At 40.1% G+C, this 23,023-nt stretch overlaps 1 protein-coding gene across 22 annotated transcripts in view; it reads left to right on the plus strand.

The window, feature by feature from the left end:
* The window catches only part of mycbp2 (MYC binding protein 2), a 72,178-nt gene that overhangs the window by 38,445 nt on the left and 10,710 nt on the right, over positions 1–23,023 (plus strand). For 4 of the 22 annotated variants that reach the window (XM_043248433.1, XM_043248440.1, XM_043248436.1 and 1 more), the window contains 29 exons: positions 646–852; positions 1,451–1,588; positions 1,672–1,850; positions 1,928–2,070; positions 2,445–2,545; positions 2,690–2,908; positions 3,294–3,516; positions 3,716–3,834; positions 4,078–4,165; positions 4,978–5,027; positions 5,112–5,284; positions 5,394–5,538; positions 5,614–5,820; positions 6,133–6,188; positions 6,268–6,383; positions 6,586–6,683; positions 7,219–7,335; positions 8,873–9,013; positions 11,315–11,389; positions 12,471–12,692; positions 14,167–14,299; positions 14,464–14,586; positions 17,177–17,341; positions 19,326–19,424; positions 19,941–21,560; positions 21,662–21,831; positions 21,934–22,178; positions 22,272–22,439; positions 22,553–22,719. In XM_043248433.1, coding sequence (XP_043104368.1) covers positions 646–852; positions 1,451–1,588; positions 1,672–1,850; positions 1,928–2,070; positions 2,445–2,545; positions 2,690–2,908; positions 3,294–3,516; positions 3,716–3,834; positions 4,078–4,165; positions 4,978–5,027; positions 5,112–5,284; positions 5,394–5,538; positions 5,614–5,820; positions 6,133–6,188; positions 6,268–6,383; positions 6,586–6,683; positions 7,219–7,335; positions 8,873–9,013; positions 11,315–11,389; positions 12,471–12,692; positions 14,167–14,299; positions 14,464–14,586; positions 17,177–17,341; positions 19,326–19,424; positions 19,941–21,560; positions 21,662–21,831; positions 21,934–22,178; positions 22,272–22,439; positions 22,553–22,719 — 5,707 coding nt within the window. The remainder of the gene's footprint in view (positions 1–645; positions 853–1,450; positions 1,589–1,671; positions 1,851–1,927; positions 2,071–2,444; positions 2,546–2,689; positions 2,909–3,293; positions 3,517–3,715; positions 3,835–4,077; positions 4,166–4,977; positions 5,028–5,111; positions 5,285–5,393; positions 5,539–5,613; positions 5,821–6,132; positions 6,189–6,267; positions 6,384–6,585; positions 6,684–7,218; positions 7,336–8,872; positions 9,014–11,314; positions 11,390–12,470; positions 12,693–14,166; positions 14,300–14,463; positions 14,587–17,176; positions 17,342–19,325; positions 19,425–19,940; positions 21,561–21,661; positions 21,832–21,933; positions 22,179–22,271; positions 22,440–22,552; positions 22,720–23,023) is intronic. The other 18 variants (XM_043248434.1, XM_043248435.1, XM_043248442.1 and 15 more) reach the window with 16 other exon arrangements.

The following is a 23,023-nucleotide window of genomic DNA, read 5'->3' on the forward strand; positions in this document are numbered from 1 at the left end:
ATTGCTGTACAAAGACTGATATTTTAATTTGAGTTTAATTAGATTTTCATTTTTTTATTTGCTGAAGTACTTAAGACTTTTATACTCATTTTACCCTGTTTAAATCCTTTTGAATTCTGTATTTTTTTTTTTTTTTTTTTCTGAAAATCGGCCTGCTCATGCAGGATTGTTGTGTTGGGAAGCTGAGTCATGGGCACAGGTGTGTCCTTCACCGGACCACAACAGTCTGCTGCAGTCCCTCTCACTTCTGGCCCTTCAGAAAAGGCCATTGGCGCGTTGCCATAGCAACTAGCCTGTCATGCTCTATTTAAGCACGTTATGAAGAGCGTTACAGCTGCTTTACTTCATTTTAACACTGTCTGTTTCCAAAGGTGAAATACAGATCACTAATAGACTCAAATGGCATTCGGTTTGCAGTAGCAAAGGAAAAGCATGTTTTTAGGTGGCGGTTCTCATAGAGGCTCTTGTTCAATAACAAAAACATCCTCTCTCTGTTATCTGGCTTGCTGCCACCTGCCGGGAAAAGAAGTGACACTTCATCTTAAAGGGACAGTTCACCATAAAATGATACAAGTGAACATTTACGACTTTACGCTAAATGTGAATTCTTGTCAACACTTTTGAAATGTCTTTATTGTTGCGCAGGTGGACGGGCTGAACTCCCTGCACTCTGTGAAGTCCACCCCCAACCGCTTCACCAAGACCAGTCAGGGACGCAGCTGGAACACGGGCAACGGCTCCCCCGATGCCATCTGCTTCATGGTGGACAAGCCAGGGGCGGTGCTGGTGGGCTTCTGTGTGTACGGAGGAGGAGGCATCCATGAGTACGAGCTGGAGGTGCTCGCTGATGATGTAAGGATTTGTCAGCTGAAGGCTTTGAAAGCTAGACTTCTGACTATTGAAGAAAATGTTTGTACAAAAGCGAATGTTCTGTCATTATTTCCTCACTCTCCTGTGATTCCATACCTGCATGCTGTTTTTTTTTTTTTATTCTTCATGCAGCTCCTTTTTATACAGCAGCAGTTTATTGTGATAGAACAATAGATTTCATGTTTAGTCTGTTACAGTAACACATATATGTATATGTATATGTATGTATATGTATATATATATGTGTATATATGTATATACCACTATGATGGGGCAGCTGACACACTGACTGACGCAGCCCTACTGTGCAACTGATAACATCAAATGAGTTGTGTAGCTGTTTGCTTGACTGCATTTGTTTGATGAACAGGCTGCGAGGTCAAGCTAGCAGTTGCATAATGTCTATGCATGCAAAAAAGTGACTTATATTCGGCAAAATATGACCAAATCTGTTTGAGGCAAACTCATTTTTGGGTGAACCGTTCCTGTAAGTTTGAGTGTGTGTGAACGAGTTGTCCTAATGTCTTAGCCTGTTGTTTTCTCTGTGTTCCTGTTCTGTCCATCTGTCCCGTTTCATCAGGCTCAGACAGAGCACCCCGGAGATTCCACCCACTCCCACAGATGGACGTCTCTAGAACTGGTCAAAGGCACTTACAGCACTGACGACTCCCCCAGTGACATCGCTGAGATCCGTCTGGACAAAGCTGTTCCTCTGAAGGTGCTGCGAATTTTACACATGAATCACGCGAAGCGTAAACTTGACTTCAGCGCAAACTCACTCCTGCCCCGTTGCTCTTGCAGGAGAGTGTGAAATATGCCGTCCGCCTGCGTAACTATGGCAGCCGCACGGCCAATGGGGACGGGGGCATGACCACCGTGCAGTGCTCTGATGGAGTTACCTTCACCTTCAGCACCTGCAGCCTGAGCAGCAACGGCACCAACCAGACCAGGGGCCAGATCCCCCAGATTCTTTATTACAGGTCTGTACTTGGTGTATTCCTTTCACCGCCTGCCTTGTTAAAAGTCGCATCTTCTTGATCTGGGTTGTTTGTTACAGGAGTGAATATGACGGCGACCTGCAGTCACAGCTGTTAAGCAAAGCCAACGAAGAGGACAAGAACTGCAGTCGTGCTCTTTCTGTAGTCAGTGTGGTGGTGCGGGCAGCCAAAGACCTCCTCCACAGGGCCTTTGCTGTGGACGGTGAGGATCACTTCTTTAGGCTTCAAACTAAACTTCCTGCTGCTGGTTCAAAAAAGCATAGTACCAAACTTCGCTCTCACCATTTGTTGAGCGAATGTTAATATGGTAGAGATAACATTTAACAACAGTATAATGTTATGAAATATTTCTATTTCTAGTTTGAGAATATTTAGCTGTGAAACTGTTTTTAATATTGATGGTAAGAAATGTCTCTTAAGCACAAACTCAGCATATTAGATTAAGATTAAGATATAAGATTTGAAATAAAATAAATGCAAAAATAATTTCATTCAAAAACATTTAAAAACATTACTGACTGCTTACATTTGCTAGTATTGGATATACATTAATTGATGTTAGCGATGTCTCTACAGTTGAAGACATTCCAGAACTCCTGAGTTCCTCCAGTCTCTTCTCAATGCTGCTTCCACTTATTTTGGCTTACATTGGTCCTGTGGCTGCCTCTGTCCCTAAGGTAAGAGTTTTTCTTCATGTAATTAGCAGCCTTGGCTCTCGATAATGATCAGTCTCTTCCGCCAAGTATTGTTAGTTCCCTTTTTCTCATGATCTGTTTCTCAATGCTTAACTGTTTTTAAAATTCTAATTGTTGTCTTTTTAGGCTGCAGTTGAGGTGTTTGGTTTGGTTCAGGAACTTCTTCCAGCTGTTTCTGCCCTGAACCAGAAATATGCCCCTCCCGCTTTCAATCCCAACCAGTCCACAGACAGCACCACCGGAAACCAGCCAGAACAGGGCCTATCAGCTTGCACCACCTCAAATCATTATTCTGTCATAGAGAGTGATCACCCCTACAAGCAGGCCGCTGTCACTCAGTATAAGGTACGTTAGTTCTAGTTTCTTGACGTTCAACAGAACATGGGTAAATCTAGCTATGCTAGATTTGTTGTTGACATAAACTGCAATTTAAATAGTAGGCAACTGTTTCACATACTTGTACTGATTGATGGTTTTCTTGCACAGTTTTTTAATCATATTAATTGCAGTAAATTCAATTGTATTTGCTCTTTTACCCAAATTATACTTCAGTAGCATACCCAATCAGTTCCCCAGGAACATCCTGTACATTTGCCCAGAACACCCAATCAACTCCTCAGCAACACCCTAAACAACCAACCAGATCACCTAGTCAGCTTGTTACAATTTGAGATGCACTGAGTCCAGTAATGACTGTGCTTTAATCCCATTTTCTTTTGCTGGTTTCCAGGTTTCCTTCCCAGACTGCGTTCGCTGGATGACCATTGAGTTTGATCCTCAGTGTGGCACTGCACAGCCAGAAGATGTCCTCCGTCTCCTGATCCCCAGCCGATCGATGCACTTTTCTGGGCTCAGCTCCAAATCTTTGGCTCACGAGGCCATCAACAGCTGGACTGAGCTCAAGAAGTTCTCTGGCTCCATTGGCTGGCCCACCGCTGTCTTGGTGCTGCCAGGTAAAGGCTGTTTTCCAGACAGCCAAATTCAGAGCTTCAGAAATGTTTACCTATGCTTTCGCGCTGATTAACATGCTGTTGCGTCAATATTTGTTGATGTTCCGTTATTAAAAAGACCCCATTTATTGAAATGCCACCTCATTATTATTCTTCAAAATGACTTAAGCTGCATTAACTGATTTACTTTCTCTAATATCAGGTAACGAAGCCCACTTCTCCTTGGAAACTGCATCAGATTATGTGAAAGACGAGAAAGCCTGTTTCTATGGATTCAAATGTGTAGCTGTTGGTTATGAGTTTAACCCTGGTCTTGATGAGGTATGATATTCAATATGAATGTGTCTTAAAACTGAGCCCAACATCTGAGGAGCTCATTTACCCTACTGTTTACCCTATGTGGCCATCTGAGTAAAGCTAATGTATATTTACCACTTCTAGCGTCTTGGTTATGGATTGTTTTTGTTGAGAGAAAGGAATAGTGATCCATGCTGCATATGTATTTGAGGCAACTGTCATGTGGCTGTAAAGCTGAATGTAATGTAAATGTGTCTTTGGTTTCAGGGAATTATTCAGCTGGAGAAGGAGCTGGCCTATTTGGGAAGTGTGAGCGCAGCTGCTCTCATGAAAAAGGACCTTGCCCTACCGATAGGTAAGAATGACTACGGCTTGCCAGTGCTGGAGAAGATAACTAGAAACTACAAACTACTCATCATTTTCATCATCAATTTAAAGTAGTCCTTTCAAAATTTGGGGCTAGTAAGATTCTTTTTATGTTTTAAATAATATTTTTTCCCAGCTAAGATGCATCACATTACATTGAGTGAGTTAAGACATAAATAATGTTATAATGATGCTGAAAATTGAGCTTTGCATCACAAAAAATAGATTTAAAAAAAACATTTATTCATAAATGTGATTATTATCAGCGTATGGGAACCATTGGTTGATTGGGTGTTCTGGGCGATTGAGAGTAAAATAAATATACAGTATTGATGTATTGGTGTATTTTCACTGTATGTTTTTATTAAATGTGTGAACACTTGCTGAAGATCGCATTGACCTCAAATATTTGAACAGTCGTGTATTTATTTACATATTTACATATAAAGATGTTTAGATTAATCTCAGAGAGAGTATTTGAATAAGATTTTAATAAATACAAAAGGGATTAATTTATCTGACCATACTTGATATAATTTTTGATACATTTGATATTTTATAAATTTAGTACATTTACTTCATTTGCAAATTCAAAATTTGTCAAAATAGTAATTTAGCTTAATATTTTGGTTAAAAAAAGGAACGTACAAATCAAACGGTTCATACATGTGAACATTTCAAATGAAGTGATTACAAGAATGAAACAAAGTTTTTAAAGCCGAGAGGTTTGTTTGAGTATTGCAACAAAAAGCATTACACATAAACGGAATCTGATTATATGGATTATGTACCATTTTACAGGAAATGAACTAGAGGAGGATTTGGAGATTTTAGAGGAGGCCTCACTCCAGGTACTGAATTAGAAATAGTTTTGGTGTTCACGAGCGCAGTGTCTTCATCAGACCGAGCTCTAATCGTGTGTTTGTGTCGAGCAGGTTTGTAAATCCCACTCAGGGCTCCTGGGGAAGGGACTGGCACTTTCTCACTCTCCCACGATCCTGGAGGCGCTGGAGGGCAATCTTCCACTGCACCTGCAGACTAACGAACACTCCTTCCTAGAGGACTTCATCACCTGTGTGCAGAACTCCAGCGGTGGGCGGCTCGCCAGGTTGGTCTCAAACGCTTTTCAGCTCCCTTTATTCACAAAGAATGGAATACATACCGTTCTTTTAAAACCTGGCCCTCGTCTCAGCATCTCTACCGTTCTGCTATCCCAGGTGGCTTCAGCCAGACTCCTACGCAGACCCTCAGAAGACCTCGCTCATACTCAACAAAGACGACATTCGCTGTGGCTGGCCCGCTACTGTCGTGGTGCAGACCAAAGACCAATATGGAGATGTTGTGCATGTGCCAAACATGAAGGTTAACGTCTTTCTCGTATCAAAAAGTACGTTATGAAAGCGGCGAATAGCTAACTGTCCCTGCTTTGTGTTGTAGGTTGAGGTCAAGGCTGTCCCTGTCTCTCAGAAGAAGTCCATCCAGCAGGAGAACATGAAGAAACTGCAGCGTTTGCCAGGAAGCTCCTCTAATACCACATCAGGCACTGATCTCACCTACGGTGGACACCCACCTCCTAAACTAGAGGCGACGTACGAGCCCATGATCATCAAAGAGGCCCGTTACATCGCCATCACCATGATGAAGGTTCTTCTTGTTTCATGAATTGATAAATAGTAGCTGCAAAAATGATTTGGACTAGGGCTGCCCAATTGATTGATATTGTAATGATAAAATAATAATTAGTAGTAGTAGTTTATTAGCATAGATAATATAAAAAAAGATATTTCTTTTACATTTATTTCCAGTTTTAGTGCAACAATTTGGTCAAATAGTGCAGCCCTACAAACAAGCACAGCATTTTAAAAAATCAAAATTAAGGTGTTTTATTTGAAAATTTGTTGAATTTGTTCATTTTGTCACCTTTTTTTACATTGTCACTTCCTTTTTTTTATGCAGGCATATGAAAATTACTCCTTTGAAGAGCTTCGCTTCGCCTCACCGACACCAAAGAGGTTTAAAGACTACTTTTTTTACCTGTCACGTATAAATTGCAAATGTAAGAACTGGTTCATTGTTCATTGTTTTCCTCAGGCCCAGTGAGAACATGCTTATCCGGGCAAACACGGACGGCACCTACAGCGCTAACTGGACCCCAGGTGCTGTTGGGCTGTACACCATTCACGTGACCATTGATGGCATTGAGATCGGTAATGACTTTTCAGGATTTATTAACCTTCGTATTAGAACTATGTGTTTAGAGGGTGTTTAAAGCTGATAATGTATGTTTCTAGAGCTCAAGTGTTTCTTTAGAAAATCGGGAAGAAAATGTGATTTATAGTTGTGCCTGAAGTCTATTTAGTAACTTGATATTTAGCTCATGGGTTTGCTGACTAGAATAATGTTGTTCAGATGCTGGGCTGGAGGTGGAGGTCAAAGATCCACCCAAAGGAATGATCCCTCCTGGCACACAGATGGTTAAACCTAAAGCTGAACCTCAGCCTAGCAAGGTGAGTTCTCGGCGTGATGGATCAGGTTTAAAAAAATAAAAATCCCACCAAGGCTGCATTTATTTGACCAAAAATACAGAATAATAATAGTATTGCAGAATATTATTACAATTTGAAAAAACTATCATGTTTTAAAATATTGAATACTGAATTTTCAAAAGCATTACTCCAGTCTTTAGTGTCACATGCTCCTTAAAAAAATCTTTCTCATATGCTCATTTGGTAATAAAGAAATTATTATATATTATATAATTTTTGTTTGTATATGTGACCGTGTGAAGGGCTCGAAACTATTGGTGTGCAGTTAGCTGTGTGGCGTCAGTGCTATTTAAACACACGAGTGCAATTTTTTTTTTTTTTCCGTTTTCACTGTGCATTGAACTGGGAAACAAGCAACACTACTGCGCAAAATCAAATGTCTTTTCTTCTCTTTTCTGCCGAATGTCTCTGGTCTTGCAGGTTCTGTTCTCTCCTGTCTCTGACCGCAGCTTTCTTCTCATCTGTCTCTCTGTCTCTCCCCCTCTGCTTCTCTCAGGTGCGCAAATTTGTGGCCAAGGACAGCGCAGGGCTGCGTGTGCGTAGTCACCCCTCTCTACAGAGCGAACAGATAGGCATAGTCCAAGTCAATGGCACCATCACATTCATTGACGAGGTAAACCGCTCTAGAATAGGGCGCTTTAAACTGTTCTGAATGAAAGTCCTTTTCAGTTTTCTCTTTCTTTTATCTGTGAACGTAACTATGAATGATGAATTAAAGCTCTGTTTTAAAACGAAAGGCTTTTAAAACGATTTCTGCACCTCTCTGAGCTTTCGATTCGACTTTTGATTTGGTCACGAGCGTTTATTTGCCTATCCTTTTGCTTCGTTCACATGCAGGAGACTTTGAGGCTGTAGTTAAATCTCAAATAGCAACTATTTATTTCAGCCAATTGCTGCATGCCAATCTCTCATAGCTCCTATTAGACCCAATCTCACATCCTCAATGCTGTCGGTTGCTCTGTAGGCCCTTTCACATGACTGGCAGGTGCATTCTGCGGAGAGAAGCATTAGCTAAAGCCTTACCGAGAAACTTGGCTCAATCTTTTGCCGCTGACCTTTTAAAAGCACATCTAATTGGAAAAACTGCATGACGTTTGCATGACAGGCCAAAAACACCTAGCAGTCAAAATGTTGGACACATTTAACTGAATTTATTTATCTATTTAATACTTTGTATATGCATCTTATTAATTACACAGTACGTTATCTATTGATATCTGTTTGTTTAATATTTATCCACACTACTGTTGAGAAGTTTAAGATCATTTTATGTTTCTAGAAGTCTCTGCATTTATGCGATTAACAATACAGTAAGCCTCTGAAACAGTTTTACAATTAAAAACTATTTCATAGCTGTTTTGACATGCATTTTAACATGCGTGATATGCTGATTAGGTTTTCAACATTTTTATTCAAAAATTATCAGATTTAACACTTAGATGCTGCTTAATATTTTAGAGGAAACTGGATTTCAGGATTCATCAGCATTTTTTTGGACTAGATACCTTTTGCAGCATAAATAATTTTTCATCTTCGATTTTGTTAAATTGAATAATTGCTGAATAAATGTATTAATTTAGCACTGTGATTTCTCAAGTATAAAGCTAATCCTACTGCCCCCCAGACTTTTAAAGGTTTTTGTATCATCTAATAATTATTTAAATATTATATCACCAAATTGCATCATCGTTATTTAATGTTTAAAATGGTTTTAGCAGATTCATTGGTTGGCAAAACTAACTTCAAATGGGTTTGCTTGGTATGGATAGTAAGGGAATAAAATGTATATTTATTTGTTCTATTCACGTCCAAACTTTTGAGTGGTAGTGTAAACTTTCTACTGTCTTGTTAATGGGCAGAAGTTACCCTGCAGTGCTTTCCACATGCTCAGAGTAGTGCATGACTCTCGTGCTGAGCATGTTGATGCTTCAACTTGAGACACGTGAAAGGGCCTGTTAGCTGACAACCGCTAACAGCATTTACATGCATATACAAATTCTGTAGACGATCCATCTCAAACTGGGCTATAAATCCAATTGGTTGGCGCTGCGCATTAACGCGATTGGCTCTGCAGCCTCAGAGGCTCGCGCGAGAGGCGTGTTAGCAGTTACAGGAGGGCATGGCTCCGCTCTGTTGCTTGTTTCCCATAGATCCACAATGATGATGGTGTCTGGCTCAGACTGAATGATGAGACAGTAAAGAAGTATGTTCCCAACATGAATGGGTACACTGAAGCCTGGTGCCTCTCTTTTAACCAGCATCTGGGCAGAAGCCTCCTGGTCCCCGTCGACGTAAGTAAAAGGCTTTGTAGATTACCCGGAGCACCTATATATTGCTCATTTGGGAACGGGATTTGTAACTGCCAGCATGTTTAGGGTGATCATTCAGTATACTGGAGTTTGGCTCTTTTTACAGTTAATCACAGGCATCTAATGACCCACTCCCAAATGTCTACAAGCATGCTGTGTCTCTTACTCACAAAGACCAATTAAATGTGTCTTTGCATGTGTGCTGCTGTGTAGTTTAGTTGGGGCACGATCACTAGGAGATCAGGATGGAGAGTGTTTTGGGTGGGTGCATGTTGCCAGTCCCTTGTCTTATTAACTCCTGGTTGAAAGACACTAACTCATGCACACTGTTTTGTAGGGCTGCACGATTATGACAAAGTTCGCATTTTGTCCGTTTTTCGTATTTTGTTTCTTGTTAAGAAAAGAATCCGGTTTATACCGCACCCATAACCGGAATACACTAATCTGAACGTTAATTTGATGCCGACTTTGTGAACTGTTACAGAAATTTGCGGAGACACATGACCAGGGCTTCAAATTTGATGAATCTCAATGAATTGCGATTAACCACTTCTGAAATAGAAGGTTTTTTTTAGAACGTATCGTCTTATTGTTTCAGTAGTTATTGCACCACAGCCACAATAACGCTGACTCTTGACATACTCTTGATATTCTGATTGTCGAATATGTATCTAAGTGAATGAGTTCTGTTTACAAACCTTTGTAATGATGATGTTGATCATGCTAGTTTGCACTGCAATCCAAAGAATCGTATCTGACGGATTTTGCGTGTCTCGCCGTATACATTAAAAGTAACTGCCTGGTGAACTGTGAGAGAAAGTAGAGTGGCTTTTATAGTTACCTACAAAAACGTGTATCTGATATGAATACAACGCATCATTAAATTTATAATTAAATGGATTGTTGTTGCCTCTTCCAGTAGATATCAGTTCCAAACTATACATTTATTGGAGAGTGACGACAGCGTTCGGATCCATACCTGTGGACGGTCTCGACAATGTTTTAACCTCGATCTACGGACAGAAAGCTTCGATTTGTGTTTTAAAACGTGGAGAGAAACGAGTCACACATACATTATGTAAACACAACCTTTATTTTGGAACCGATTAATCACGATTCATTGATATTACAGACCTAAACATGACCCGCAAAAGCAATATAATTGCGTACAGCATAGCCAAAATAAAATGTGAAGGATTTTTTTTTTTACTAAATCAATAGAAAAAGCCCATTGCCCCCAGAGTTAAAGCAATCAGGAAAGTGGTGGCTAAATCTCAAACTCCTCAGACTCCTCCTTTGACTTTCTCCAACTTTCGTTAACTTATCCAGACTGAAAATCAAGGGCAAAATCATGACATATTGAGTGGTAATTGTCGTGATTGATTGATTTCTTCTACGTCTTTTCTTGGAACGTCAGGTCATGTTTCTTCAACGTTCTTCTTTGTAACGGAAACTCAAAACAACGCGCACACAAAGCGACAGCAATACACCTAAAGCAAATGCTGCAAGCGACGCTACAATATTAGTTTATTGCGGCATCCGTCGTCATGATCTCTTCGATTAATTGTGCAGCCCTAACTGTGTTGTTACTCATCATATGTGGTGTGAAAAACAGCTCTCGTGCGGTAACGAACATCAGTGTACAGAGCTTTGCTGTTTCCTGGTCATGACAGTATAGCTGCGAGCTGCGTCAGTGCGGCCCAACGAAACCGTGAACCTCTTCACATAACCAATCTGAAATTGTGAAGATTCTAAAGCTGCAAAAGCAGACCTTTTCAACAATTCACGCTAAATTAGCTGTCGGGTTCCTGCAACTCTTTAATGAGGTTCTGCCATGAAACAAGCCGTTGTCCTAACTAACCCAAGGCCTGAAAGCGAGTGATTCTGAGAGCATAATTACCTCTGGATGTGAAAATATCATCAAGGCTCCCAGTATGAACAGCATGACACACCACCAATCTTTTTTGGAAGATTATGAATCTTCATATTTCTTATGTGATGTATTTTTCCATTTGCCGTATTTTGATGTGGTTTTAAATTCTGTTGCAATTGGAGCACAGCTCTACTATTAGGATCGTTTGGTTTGCTAGACCTTCTTCTCAGCCGTCAAATTCTTCTTGTACCGTCTCATGAAGAAAATTCAAAAGAATTAAAATCCGCATTAAGAAACTGTCACTACTACAAACCCATCTCTTCCAAAAAAAGACAAATCATGCCATCTGCGTTTTCTAATTGAAGGTAATTCCCGATCGTGTTTTGACTTGCTTATAATCTGTTGCTCAGAATATCTTTAGCACTAGCCAAGGAGTCAGGGATATCGACTTTTTGTCTTGGACGACCTTATCTTGTTTTCCTCAGGTGAGTTGTGAGATGAGGTGTGTGTAGCTTGGCTGCTGCTTTGCTTTTCACCAGTGTTTCTCATTATTTCGAGACGTTTCAGATTGTGATTTTTACATGTAGTACTGGAGAATCATCAGAGTTGCATGTTTAATTGTGTGAGTGAAACAAATCAGTACCACGTAACACGTTTTGAATGTGTCGTACGAACCTAATGGTCATTACATCTGCATTACGTTAAACTTGGGTAAAGCTTTTTTTTTTTCGTTTTCATGTCTTAGTTCACAATTAAAACAGTTGAAATTCAGTTGCATGAGGATTTAAAGGAATAGTTCAACCACAAAATAAACATTCTGTCATTATTCACAAGCCTTCGTTTGTAATAAAAAAAAATTATTGGTATGCAGTTTTCTTCCATGAAACGAAAAAGGTACATTTTAAATTTGTACACACTTTTTATGACTGTTTCCATTGACCACATCTGTTAAGCTTTCGCGTTCCGTGGTAAAAATAGCAACATAATGCATAATAATAATGACAGAATTGGAATTTTTGGGGTGAACAACGTCTTAAAAGCGGAATATGTGAATGCATGTTTTTGTTGTCCCACATACAAAGACAAACTGATTTTTGTCAGTTTATGAACAGCATGTCTATATAGTATTAGTCAGCAGAACTTAACATCAGAGCACACTCTTATGTTTGTCAAAATGTAAATTATGTAAAAAAGATTTGTGAAGAATGTAAAAGCACAAGTTTGTGTGTATATATTTATATACTTATACTTATATATGCATACGGTATTTTCAAATACATTAACTATACATGAATGTGCTGCTTCTAAAAATGTATTGTCTATTTTTTTATTTATATTTATTTATTTATTTATTTTTTTAAGGTGACAAAAATGTCAAGGTTATGCAATTGTCCAATAAAAATAATTTCTCTTTGTTAAAAGTAGTATTACCTGTTATTGGACATTCTTATTTTTCACTAATACTTAATGACTTTTAATCTAAAAAAATAATTATACAATTTCTCAATATTTAATTCACCACTTACATGTGAACTTAAATTAACCAGTGTCTTTTTGGTTTTGCAGGAGGGCAGGTCAAATTTGGATGATTATGGAAAGGAGACCAGTGGCCGTCCTTCCCATGATGCCAATGTACGTGACCTGGGCGCAGGCCAGGGTGGCGGACCGGGTCTTTATAAGGTAGTGAAGACCGGACCTTCGGGTCACAACATCAGAAGCTGCCCAAACCTTAGAGGTATCCCCATTGGAATGTTAGTTCTGGGGAACAAAGTCAAGGCGGTAGGCGAGGTATGGACTCCCAACTGTGTTACTGTGGCTGCCAATAAATGACTAATTAGCCAGATTTCTTGCTAGTTCTGCAGTTTCTGTAACACAAATTTCCTCGTTTTTCTGTAGACGATTAGAGAAACCCTTTGTGTAACGTCTTTTGATAAAGGCCATACATGCTATGGCTCTGGCGTGGGTGTGTTGTTGTTCTGTACACATTATTAAAGCCCCTCTCAAGAATCACCAAGCATGGCTTCAGCTTTTGCACAGTAACAGTACAGTATAATCTGGCATGCTCTGTAGGATAATCTGTGTAATGCAACCATTAATAAATGATCCTAATTAACTATTAACAAGAATGACAGATGAAGCTTGTGAATGAAAAAACAAACAAAAAAAAAACTGAAGTCATATGATAATTTCCACTCTGTGAACACCTGGGTTGAGCAAAATTCAGAATAAAGAATAGCTTCCCTTTCAATTTGGGATTGTGAATTTGAATTGAATTATTTCCGACCCGTAGGATGTGGAACTGGATTTTGAATTAAAATTAATTGTAATGCTAAGACGTTTAATTACGCAAACGTGCACATTTTTGTCATTTCATTACTCTTAAGTAATTAATTATATCTATTTCTTATTGTGTTATATTATTTTATGCTGTATTATAACTTCTATAGATACTCTGAGATGTTGTGTTGTATATTATGTATTGTTATTTTATACTGCATTGTGACTTACAGATACCCTGAAGTAGTATTATTATATTATAAGATTGTATAATATATTTTAATTTCAATAGATATCTATAGTATTATTGCTATATTATAATTTGTGTTTTTTTATTATGCTGTGTTATACTTTTTGTAGGTAACAGTGTAGACAGCATTTTTATTCTAGAAATAGGCATAATGTTTTTTTTTGTTTTTTTTTATGGAATTCATATTAACAAATTATTGTTAAAGCTACTTAAATGTATATGAATTTTCTTTGAATTTTAGTTCTTTTTGATTGCACTCCCTTAAATTCAAATTACAGTTCTGCATCTGGTTATGCCTCAATTCAAATTCAGGAATTGAACGGGAATTCTGAATGGCGCACAACCTGTCTTTTGATGGCATTTGAATGGTCTCCATGTGTGCTCATGGAAGGGCTGGACCTCTCTTTCTTCTGTCAGTGAAGGGTGTGGTGTGTCATGCTGTCCTCAAATGCTCTCCTAAAGTCGCTGTCTCTGAGCCTCCCGACTTACACAAATACTGCTGTTCTTCTCACGTCAAATTTAAAACAGTGTCTTTGTTTGAGCTGGTTTCAATTCATAAATCCCGAGAATTGAATGGTACATCATATGTTTGTTTTTACTTTTCTAAATGCGCTGTTGTTTTAGAGCCTCCGTTGAGTTTTGCTTGCTCCTCTGGATTGTGTGTGTGTGTGTGTGTGTGTGTGTGTATGTGTGAGAGAGCGAGAAAGGAGGTACATAAAGCTGTGTCTGTATCAGGTGGTTAACTCGGAGGGCACCTGGGTTCAGCTGGATAAAAACAGTGTGGTGGAGTTCTGTGAGAGCGATGAGGGGGAGGCCTGGTCTCTGGCCCGGGACAGAGGGGGAAACCAGTATCTGCGTCACGAGGAAGGTAGCGCTAACAACATTTCTAATGTACTTTTCTATTCGCAGGTGAACTGTTTCTTTAAATAGGAAAGCGGGGATGTAATAGAGCATGCATAAACCTCAAGTCGAAATTGAGCCGGCCGGTGGTTACTGATGATTATTAATGCTTTCCGTTTCTTTCTGGAACAGAGCAAGCGCTTTTGGAGCATGGAGCCCAGACACCTCCTCCCAGCCCTTTCTCAGTCCAGGCCTTTAACAGGGGCATGGGCAGCTCGGGAGCACAGGGCTTCGACTACGGCATCAACAACAAAGGTGAGAGTAAAGATCCTGGAGAGATGTAAAAAAAAATCAAAAAGTGATTCACTGTTAACAGTTACACCTTTTGTTTATATGATTAAAGTTCATCTTTTTTCATACCATGCTCTAGAGGTGGGCGATATACCAGTAGTCATCGGCAGAACCAGTGGAAATTTGTCAAGTGGTAGAGATTTTTTTATTTTGTCTTTATTTTGTATGTGACGTTGCTGTGCTACATATAGTGTGCACGCGTTTTTAAGCAGTGTGGTTTAAAAACAAGTGATTGAGGCAAGATTGCGAGAAAGAAAATGCGTTATTTTGGATATTAGCAGCTCTTAAAGGGACAGCAGTCTAACAGAGAAACTCTGTCGCTGCCCTTGACCTTATTGGTTTTGTAGCTTTAATAAGACAAAATATATATTTAATTGACAATGAAGAAAATGCATTTTTTTGTGCATTTGATTACTTCATGCAATGTATATAGCATTTTCCTATTTATTTGTTCTACTTTTCTTTTGTTTTATTATTATTTAGGCTAGTATTAGTTTTTATGATATTTGACATTAGTGGCAAGAATTATGACATCAAAAAAGTTTAATATTAGAAAGAGCGTATTTTAAAAAAATAACCATATTGTGATATAGTTGCAGGGAATTAACTGGTGATGTAAGATTTTGTTCATATCGCCCACCCCTACCATGCGACCATCAGATCTTCGTAGTTTATTCCCTGATTTTAAATGTTATTTCACAAAACTGATGCCAATCCAACTGTGGTTGAATAACCAGTCATCCAGGATTTTTGTGTTATGTTCATGTCTTTGTAACTGCAGTCTCCTTTGTTCCTTAAAATTGTCTTGTCCTTAAAGTAAAAACTTTGTAGGTTAAAAGTGGAAGTGAAATTAAGTGGAATAATTATTTTTCTACCAAACATACAATACCATTCAAAGTTTGGGGTTGGTAATATTTTTTATGTTTTTTAAAAGTGTCTTGTGCTCAACAATACTGTACATAATACAATTATTTAAAATGATACTAAGATTATTGCTATTTAAAATAATGTAAAATATAATTATATTTCAATACAGTTAAAATGTAATTCATTCTTGTGATGAAAAAGGGACATTTTCAGCAGTCATCATTTTAATGAATTATTTTATGGAAACTCTGATGTTTTCAGGATTCTTTGATGAACAGCAATTCTTTAAAACTTTAGTAGTATTAGAAGTCCCTCTACTGTCGCTTTAAATTAATTTCATGCATTCTCGCTGAATGAAAGTATTACAAAAAAAATCTTACTTACCCCAAATGGTAGTGTATGCTTATGCTTAAAAATAAACTATTTTTAAAATCCCTGTCCAGTAATTACAAACAACAAGAACAGTCTTGAAAACGTCATGGAGCCCTGGATATAGGGGACATCAAAACAGTGTCTTTATCTAAAGTGCTGTATGACCCCTGATTAATAAAAAAACACAATCATTTGTCTCAATTCAGCTCTATGTGATCAGAGTAATCGTGTTCTGCATGCTGTGATCTGTGTGTCTTGGCTGTCGTCTGTGGCGTGTGAAGGCATCATTGTGTGCATGGGCAAGACTCTGTGTGCTGCAGCTGGGTCTTACCCATTTATTGTCCACTGGCTCTCACCATACTGTTCTCATGCATCGCTGCTTGGTGGCGTTACCCATAGACCGCTGTCTGATGGGTCCTTCATCACCTCTTATACTTAATAAATCTATCTAAATAAAATACCCTTGGCATAACTATGGTGCTTAACTAAATGCTACTTGATTAAAAGTCAACATGAAGTCAACATTAACCTTAAAATTGCTTTGTATTTCGAAGAAAAATAAGTCTTCTTTATTTTTTTTTAAATGTATTAACTTCCTTTTGAGCCAGTGTCACCTAGGATGTTCAGGTCAACTTTCTAAATTCCTGCCAGTATTAAAAGTGCGGTCCTCAGATGACGTTAATATGATAAAATAAAGATTACGACAGTAATCGGTAAACAAAGAAAGTTTGAGAATTATCATAAATCCTTCTATTGGGATACCTTGACCTGTTCTCAAGGGTGAACCTGACCTTAAACAGTCAAAAAGCCTTCTCAGAATTCACTGCAAACTCTCATACATGTTCCATTCTCATACTTTTTGTGATCTAGTCAGTTCCTGAGATAAAAAGATTTTCTTTTCCCTCAGTAACAGAGACGCATCATGTTGACTTTAACAACTCGACTAAAATCTTAGTTTTCAGTAATGTAATGCTGCTTGTTAGGTCAGCATAAAAATGTCAAAATGTTTGAACTGTTACAAACCCCTCCCCCCCACACAGAATTTCCACGAGTTGCGTTATAAAAGGGATGAAAGCAGAGCATTGGCTTCGTCTGCCAATGTTTTATCCGTGACCTTGTAGATGTTCCAGATGCCTGACCTACGGCTCCCCCGGCCCGTCCTTATTCCCCTCACGTTGGTTCAGCTGACCCACTCACACACCCCATTACTTCCAGTGAGCGTGCTTGTGTGGGGCGTTAAACTGACGAGCGTTTTGTATGGCTCCTTTTAAGGATCATATAAGCTACAGCACTCCCATTGTCTTCCGCATTGCAGGTGACCGGCTGAGTGCCATACTGAATTCCATTCAGTCTGGGCCTTTCCTCCCAACTCCTTCCATATTTGAGCAAGCTGCCAAACCTCCCTCTTCCCTTGTCCACAGCCCATTTGTGTTTGGACAATCCCTTTCCCAGCAGCCTCAACCGCATCCACAGCTTCCGAGTAAGTCTGTCCGTCTATAAGGTAGTGGCGGTGCTTGCTTGCACAGGTGCTGCTTGTTCTTGTCTTAAGCGCTTATTTGTTTAGTGTCCCATAGATTGTGTTAAGATCCGTTCAGGCTTATTTCCCCTGCTTTTCTGTCGGCGTCCACCCGCTTGCTTGCTATGTTTGAATTGGTGATTCTTTTCTTCCTCATCTCATTTTAACTTCAATGGCCAAATAACATTTAAGCTCCTCTTCTGTGTTTCTATTGTAGCTACTAACAGTGTGTGTTTCATGTCAGATGCTTCTGTTAACTTGATTGCATTTTTGTTTTTGCTTGCTACATGTACAGTGCTTAATTTGATCATTCATTAGCTAAATTACCAAGAGGTCCAGGAATCTGCCCACGCAGTGAAAACCATGCAGTGCTTTAGCATTGCATCCCCCAGTGTAATCCACAGTGCATATGTCTGCATAAGAAAAATTTATTTGGGTTTTTTGGATATTTCAGGCGCAAATGTCTCGATATTTTCCACAGCCAGAATACTCTGAATCTGCATTTCAGATTCATTACAATTCTTCACATTTTATTCTTACTCTTCTGCCACCCTAACTTGCACTGGTTGATGCCCAGTTTTGTTTTAGTCTTGTGCCTGCTTCTACCAGTCTCTGTCTCTCTCACTGTGTCTGTCCTTCTACTTGTCGCTTTTTCTCTATTCATACGTCTTTCCCTGAACCTAGATGCTCCTCTGGCCCTGGTTACACTTAGTGGTTACATCTATTGCGGGTGATCCAATCATGAATTGCAGGGCTTCAGCAAGGTTAATCTAATAATCTACAATGGAGATAATCTAAAATGCTCAGGAGCTTGTCTAAAATAAAGGAATAGTTCACCCAACAATGAAAATTCTGTCATCATTTACTACCCTCAAGTAGTTCCAAACCTGTATGAATTTCTTTGTTCTCCCAAACAAAAAGGAAGATATTTTTGAAGAAAGTTTGTAACCAGGGTGTTTTGGTCACCATTGACTTCGATAATAGGAAAAAAAATACTATGGAAGTCAATGGTGACCCAAAATATCTGTGAAGAAACTACTCGAGGGTGAGTAAATGATGACAGAATTTTCATTTTTGCGTGAACTACTTCTTTATAACATCATGTTTTGGGTGAGATTAAAACCAAAAACCAATAAGAGGCCATTCACACATTAGCTCCAAAATACCTGTAAATACTATGATGTAAATCAACTGAAATCTTCAAAAACTGTACCATTACTTTTGTTCACCCACCCAAGTAGGAGCACATTAGTTTTACTATGTGTCGCACATTTTTTAAATCATGAGTGACATAAGCAGGGTGGTTTTGTTCTGTAATGTTACTCAATGTTACTAGTAATGTTTTTCATACCGCTAAATTGGCAGAAAAAATGAAAGGAATATAGACTATGTGACACTGGAGCACAGACCCAGATTTAAATCACTATGGTATATTTGTAGTAGCACTGGGCGATATATTCAGCGATGTATTCATGTGCGTCTGACAAGCTATGCAATATTCCGTTCAGTTTCGCAAATGAATCGCCTGCGAAACTGAACGGAATATATTATAGTTTGTAAGTGATCTATGGCTCTGTGCATTAACTATTGCTTCTTTTGAAAACAGCTGATGGAGATTTACTGCTAATCAAAGAACCGGCTTTACTGGCCAAATGTGCATGAATATATCACAGAATATATCGCCCAGTGCTACAATAGTCAAAAATACATTGTAATAATCATTGTTAATACCAGGTGAAAACTACAAATCTCAGGTGTCCACGATTAGATCACATATGATGATTGTTAATATCAAGTGTAAACAGGACCAGAGTCCTTTTTTTCCCCCCTCATACTCTTTCTTTCACTCTTCATTGCTCATTGCTCTCACTCTCTTTCTCATTCTCTGATGGTTTTCCTTGGTTCAAGCCTTGTTGCTTACTTTCCTTGCCACTGTTTTCCGCTGTAGATGCTTCATCACGCAGCCTTGCTTCACGTGAGCGTGTGCACAAAAGCAGTGCGACCGGCCCTGGCACCGCTCTCTCATCTCTTGTTCTCAGACAAAAGGGTGGGTAATGCATGTCTTCTCCTGGGAGCACCCTGGAGACTCACTACAGGGAGGGGTTTCATGTCATTCTCTCTTCCACAGTCCATTTATTCCCCCTCTTAGGCATGGCAACAGAGTATGTAGTGCTTTGGAATATATATGGGGACAAGTTTACAAGCTTGACAAAACATTTCCTATGACCTGGGTGCTTTCCATTTGCATCAGTATTTATGTATTTGCTACCTTAAAATCCTATGGATACTTTAATTCTTATGTAAATAAATGTTGGTCAGTAAATTGGTCATTCTTGGATTTCAGTGGATTCTTGTAGATGTCATTTTAATTTTTAATTCTGTTTTTACATTTGTTTTCTTCTATGTAGTAAATTTTCCCTTACATGTTCAAATCTTTTTTTTTTGTCTTGTTTTTTATTATTGTTTCTTACCACTTATGTGAAATGCCTGACAAGTCCTTGTGGAGTGCCTCCTGCACAAAGAAGTTGCACATTAGTAACTGTTGCTGTGTTACGATACGCAGGTGACAGGGATAACATGGCCAGTCGGTCTATGTCTCCAGGCAGCAAGCATCGTCAAGAGAGTCGATCCTCCAAAACCGACAGTCACTCTAGCCGGTCTGTTGATCAGGTGAAGAGCAAGAACAATGACAGTCTGTCTGCCAGCGAGGCCCTCATTCTCAGATCAGACACCGGCAAACTGCGGTCTGACTCTCACAGCCGCTCCCATTCTCCCAACCATAACACTCTACAAGCCCTGAAAGCTGATGGCCGAACCTCAGGCCTTAGGGCTGAATCTCCGAATCCTGGCTCCCGTTCCTCTTCACCCAAACAGAAAACCTTCAGTTCGGGTAGATCTAGCCCTTCCAGCAACAGTTCTCCACGTTCATCCTCTCCTCATGATAAGAACCTGCCCTCTAAAGTTAGTCCTTCTTCTAAAGCTCACCTGGATCCTCCTCGTGAGAGATCCAAATCTGACTCCTATACGCTAGACCCTGACACGCTCAGAAAGAAGAAGGTTCCCCTCATGGAACCTCTGAGGGGCAGGTCTACATCTCCCAAGCCAAAAATTTCACCCAAAGAGAGCAAAGGAGGAAGCAGCAATGCTGAGAACCGAGCCCCATCTCCCCATGTAGTTCAAGAGAACCTCCACAGTGAAGTGGTGGAGGTGTGTAGGTCCAGCACCTTGCTGTCCAACGATGAAGCCAATGATGAGAATTCAGAGTTGCACAATGCTGAAGAGGGCTCTTCCAAGGTCCACTTTAGTATTGGAAAAGCCCCAGTCAAGGAGGAACTCGAAAGTCGTTCTTCACCCAAAGTTAGTCGTAAAACCTCCAGCAGGCACGTGAGACCCAAAAAAGACAAATCTGGGCCACTCTTTAAGGGTGAAAACGTGCGTCCCTCTGAACCTGCCAAGCAAGCCATGTCACCTTCTGTTGCGGAATGTGCTCGTGCTGTTTTTGCTGCTTTCCTGTGGCATGAAGGCATAGTACATGATGCCATGGCATGCTCTTCCTTCCTGAAGTTCAACCCTGAGCTGACCAAAGAACATGCACCCATCCGTAATTCTCTCAGCTGCCAGCAGGGCTTTGAAGAGAAGGAGAGCAAACTGAAGAACCGTCACTCTCTGGAGATCTCCTCGGCCCTCAACATGTTCAACATATCACCACATGGCCCAGACATTTCCAAGATGGGTAGCATCAACAAGAACAAGGTTCTGTCTATGCTGAAAGAGCCACCCTTGCCTGAGAAGTGCGAGGATGGAAAAAGCGACGCAGTCTCCTATGAGATGACCAGCCACTCCTCCATGAGGTCTAAGTCCATCTTGCCTCTCACCCTCCAGCACCTAGTAGCCTTCTGGGAGGACATATCCATGGCTACTATAAAAGCGGCTACACAGAACATGATCTTCCCGAGTCCAGGGTCCAGTGCTATCCTTAAAAAGAAGGAGAATGAAAAGGACAGCAAGAAGACCAAGAAAGAGAAGAAGAAAAAGGAGAAAGCCGAGGTTCGCCCCCGGGGGAACCTCTTTGGGGAGATGGCGCAGTTAGCTATGGGAGGCCCAGAAAAGGATACCATCTGTGAGCTGTGTGGAGAGTCTCACCCATACCCTGTTACGTACCACATGAGACAGGCCCACCCAGGTACAGTAGTGCTATCATTTCTGGGGTCTTTCTTTATTCAGGGTTGATTGAAGACCAATATATGAATTATATAATCTCTTTTCTCTGTTGTGTTCTTTCAGGCTGTGGTCGGTATGCTGGAGGTCAGGGCTATAACAGCATTGGTCACTTTTGTGGAGGCTGGGCTGGTAACTGTGGAGATGGTGGGATTGGAGGAAGCACCTGGTACTTGGTATGTGATCGTTGTAGAGAGAAGTACCTGAGAGAAAAACAAACAGCTGCCAGAGAAAAGGTATTTCTGTCATGACCAATGTAAAATGTAGAAAATTTGTAGATGTCTGTCTAAACACTGAACAATTATTTCTTGGGTTCTACCCTGTGGTTCTCGGATTAGGTTAAGCAGTCAAGGAAGAAACCTCTCCAGGTGAAAACCCCACGGGCTCTGCCCACGATGGAGGCGCACCAGGTGATCCGTGCCAATGCACTGTTCCTGCTGTCTTTGAGCAGCGCCGCTGAGCCAAGTCTACTTTGTCATCATCCACCTAAACCCTTCCACGCGCATCTGCCCAGTCTCAAAGAGGGAGTGTCTGAGGAACTACCCAACAAGATGGGCTGCCTCTATCTGCAAACCCTAGCCCGGTAAATACCAACACCATGACCACAGCCAGCATTGTTGTTGTGATTCTATGCATTAAGTATCTCATTGAGTCTTTCTCAATGTCTTTTTTGCAGCCAACACACTGAGAACTTTGGGGCATATCAAGATGACAACTTATTTCAGGATGAGATGCGTTACCTACGTTCCACGTCAGTCCCTGCTCCCTATATTTCAGTCACTCCTGATGCCTGCCCCAATGTTTTTGAAGAGCCAGGAAGTAACATGAAGTCCATGCCCCCAAGGTACTGTAACAAACACTTACCTGTATCTTTCAAAGTGCAATGCTTTAATACTGCTTTTTTGCCTTTGTGTAATTATGTCAGTATGACTTATTTATTTGACTTTGTTCCTTTAGTTTGGAGACAAGTCCAATCACAGACAGTGAAACAGCCAAGCGGACAGTATTCCAGCGCTCATATTCAGTGGTGGCCTCCGAATATGATAAGCAGCACTCGGCCTCCCCAGCACGGGTTAAAGCTGTGCCGAGACGCAGGGTACACAGCGGCGATGCAGGTGATGCAGGTTGCGTCACTTTGTATTGCACAGTAACAAATGTTTAATTCATTCAGCTGATTAGAGTGATGTCTGAGAATATATTTACATCAGGTGTGCTGCTTCTATACAGGACTTAAAGTTATTCTGTATATAATTTGCATTTAGCTGGTGCTTTTATCCAACTTTTAGCTGTTCTTGTATCCTCTGGGATTTGAACCGTTGAGCTTGGTGTCATTAGAGCAATGTTTTATTGCTTAACCTACGTGTTAAAATGGCTTGTATGCACCTATATAATGATGCATAGCAATATTTGCCTTCTAGCAATGTTTCA

Source organism: Puntigrus tetrazona, chromosome 9, assembly GCF_018831695.1.
Source record: "Puntigrus tetrazona isolate hp1 chromosome 9, ASM1883169v1, whole genome shotgun sequence".
NCBI classification, from domain to species: Eukaryota; Metazoa; Chordata; class Actinopteri; order Cypriniformes; family Cyprinidae; genus Puntigrus; species Puntigrus tetrazona.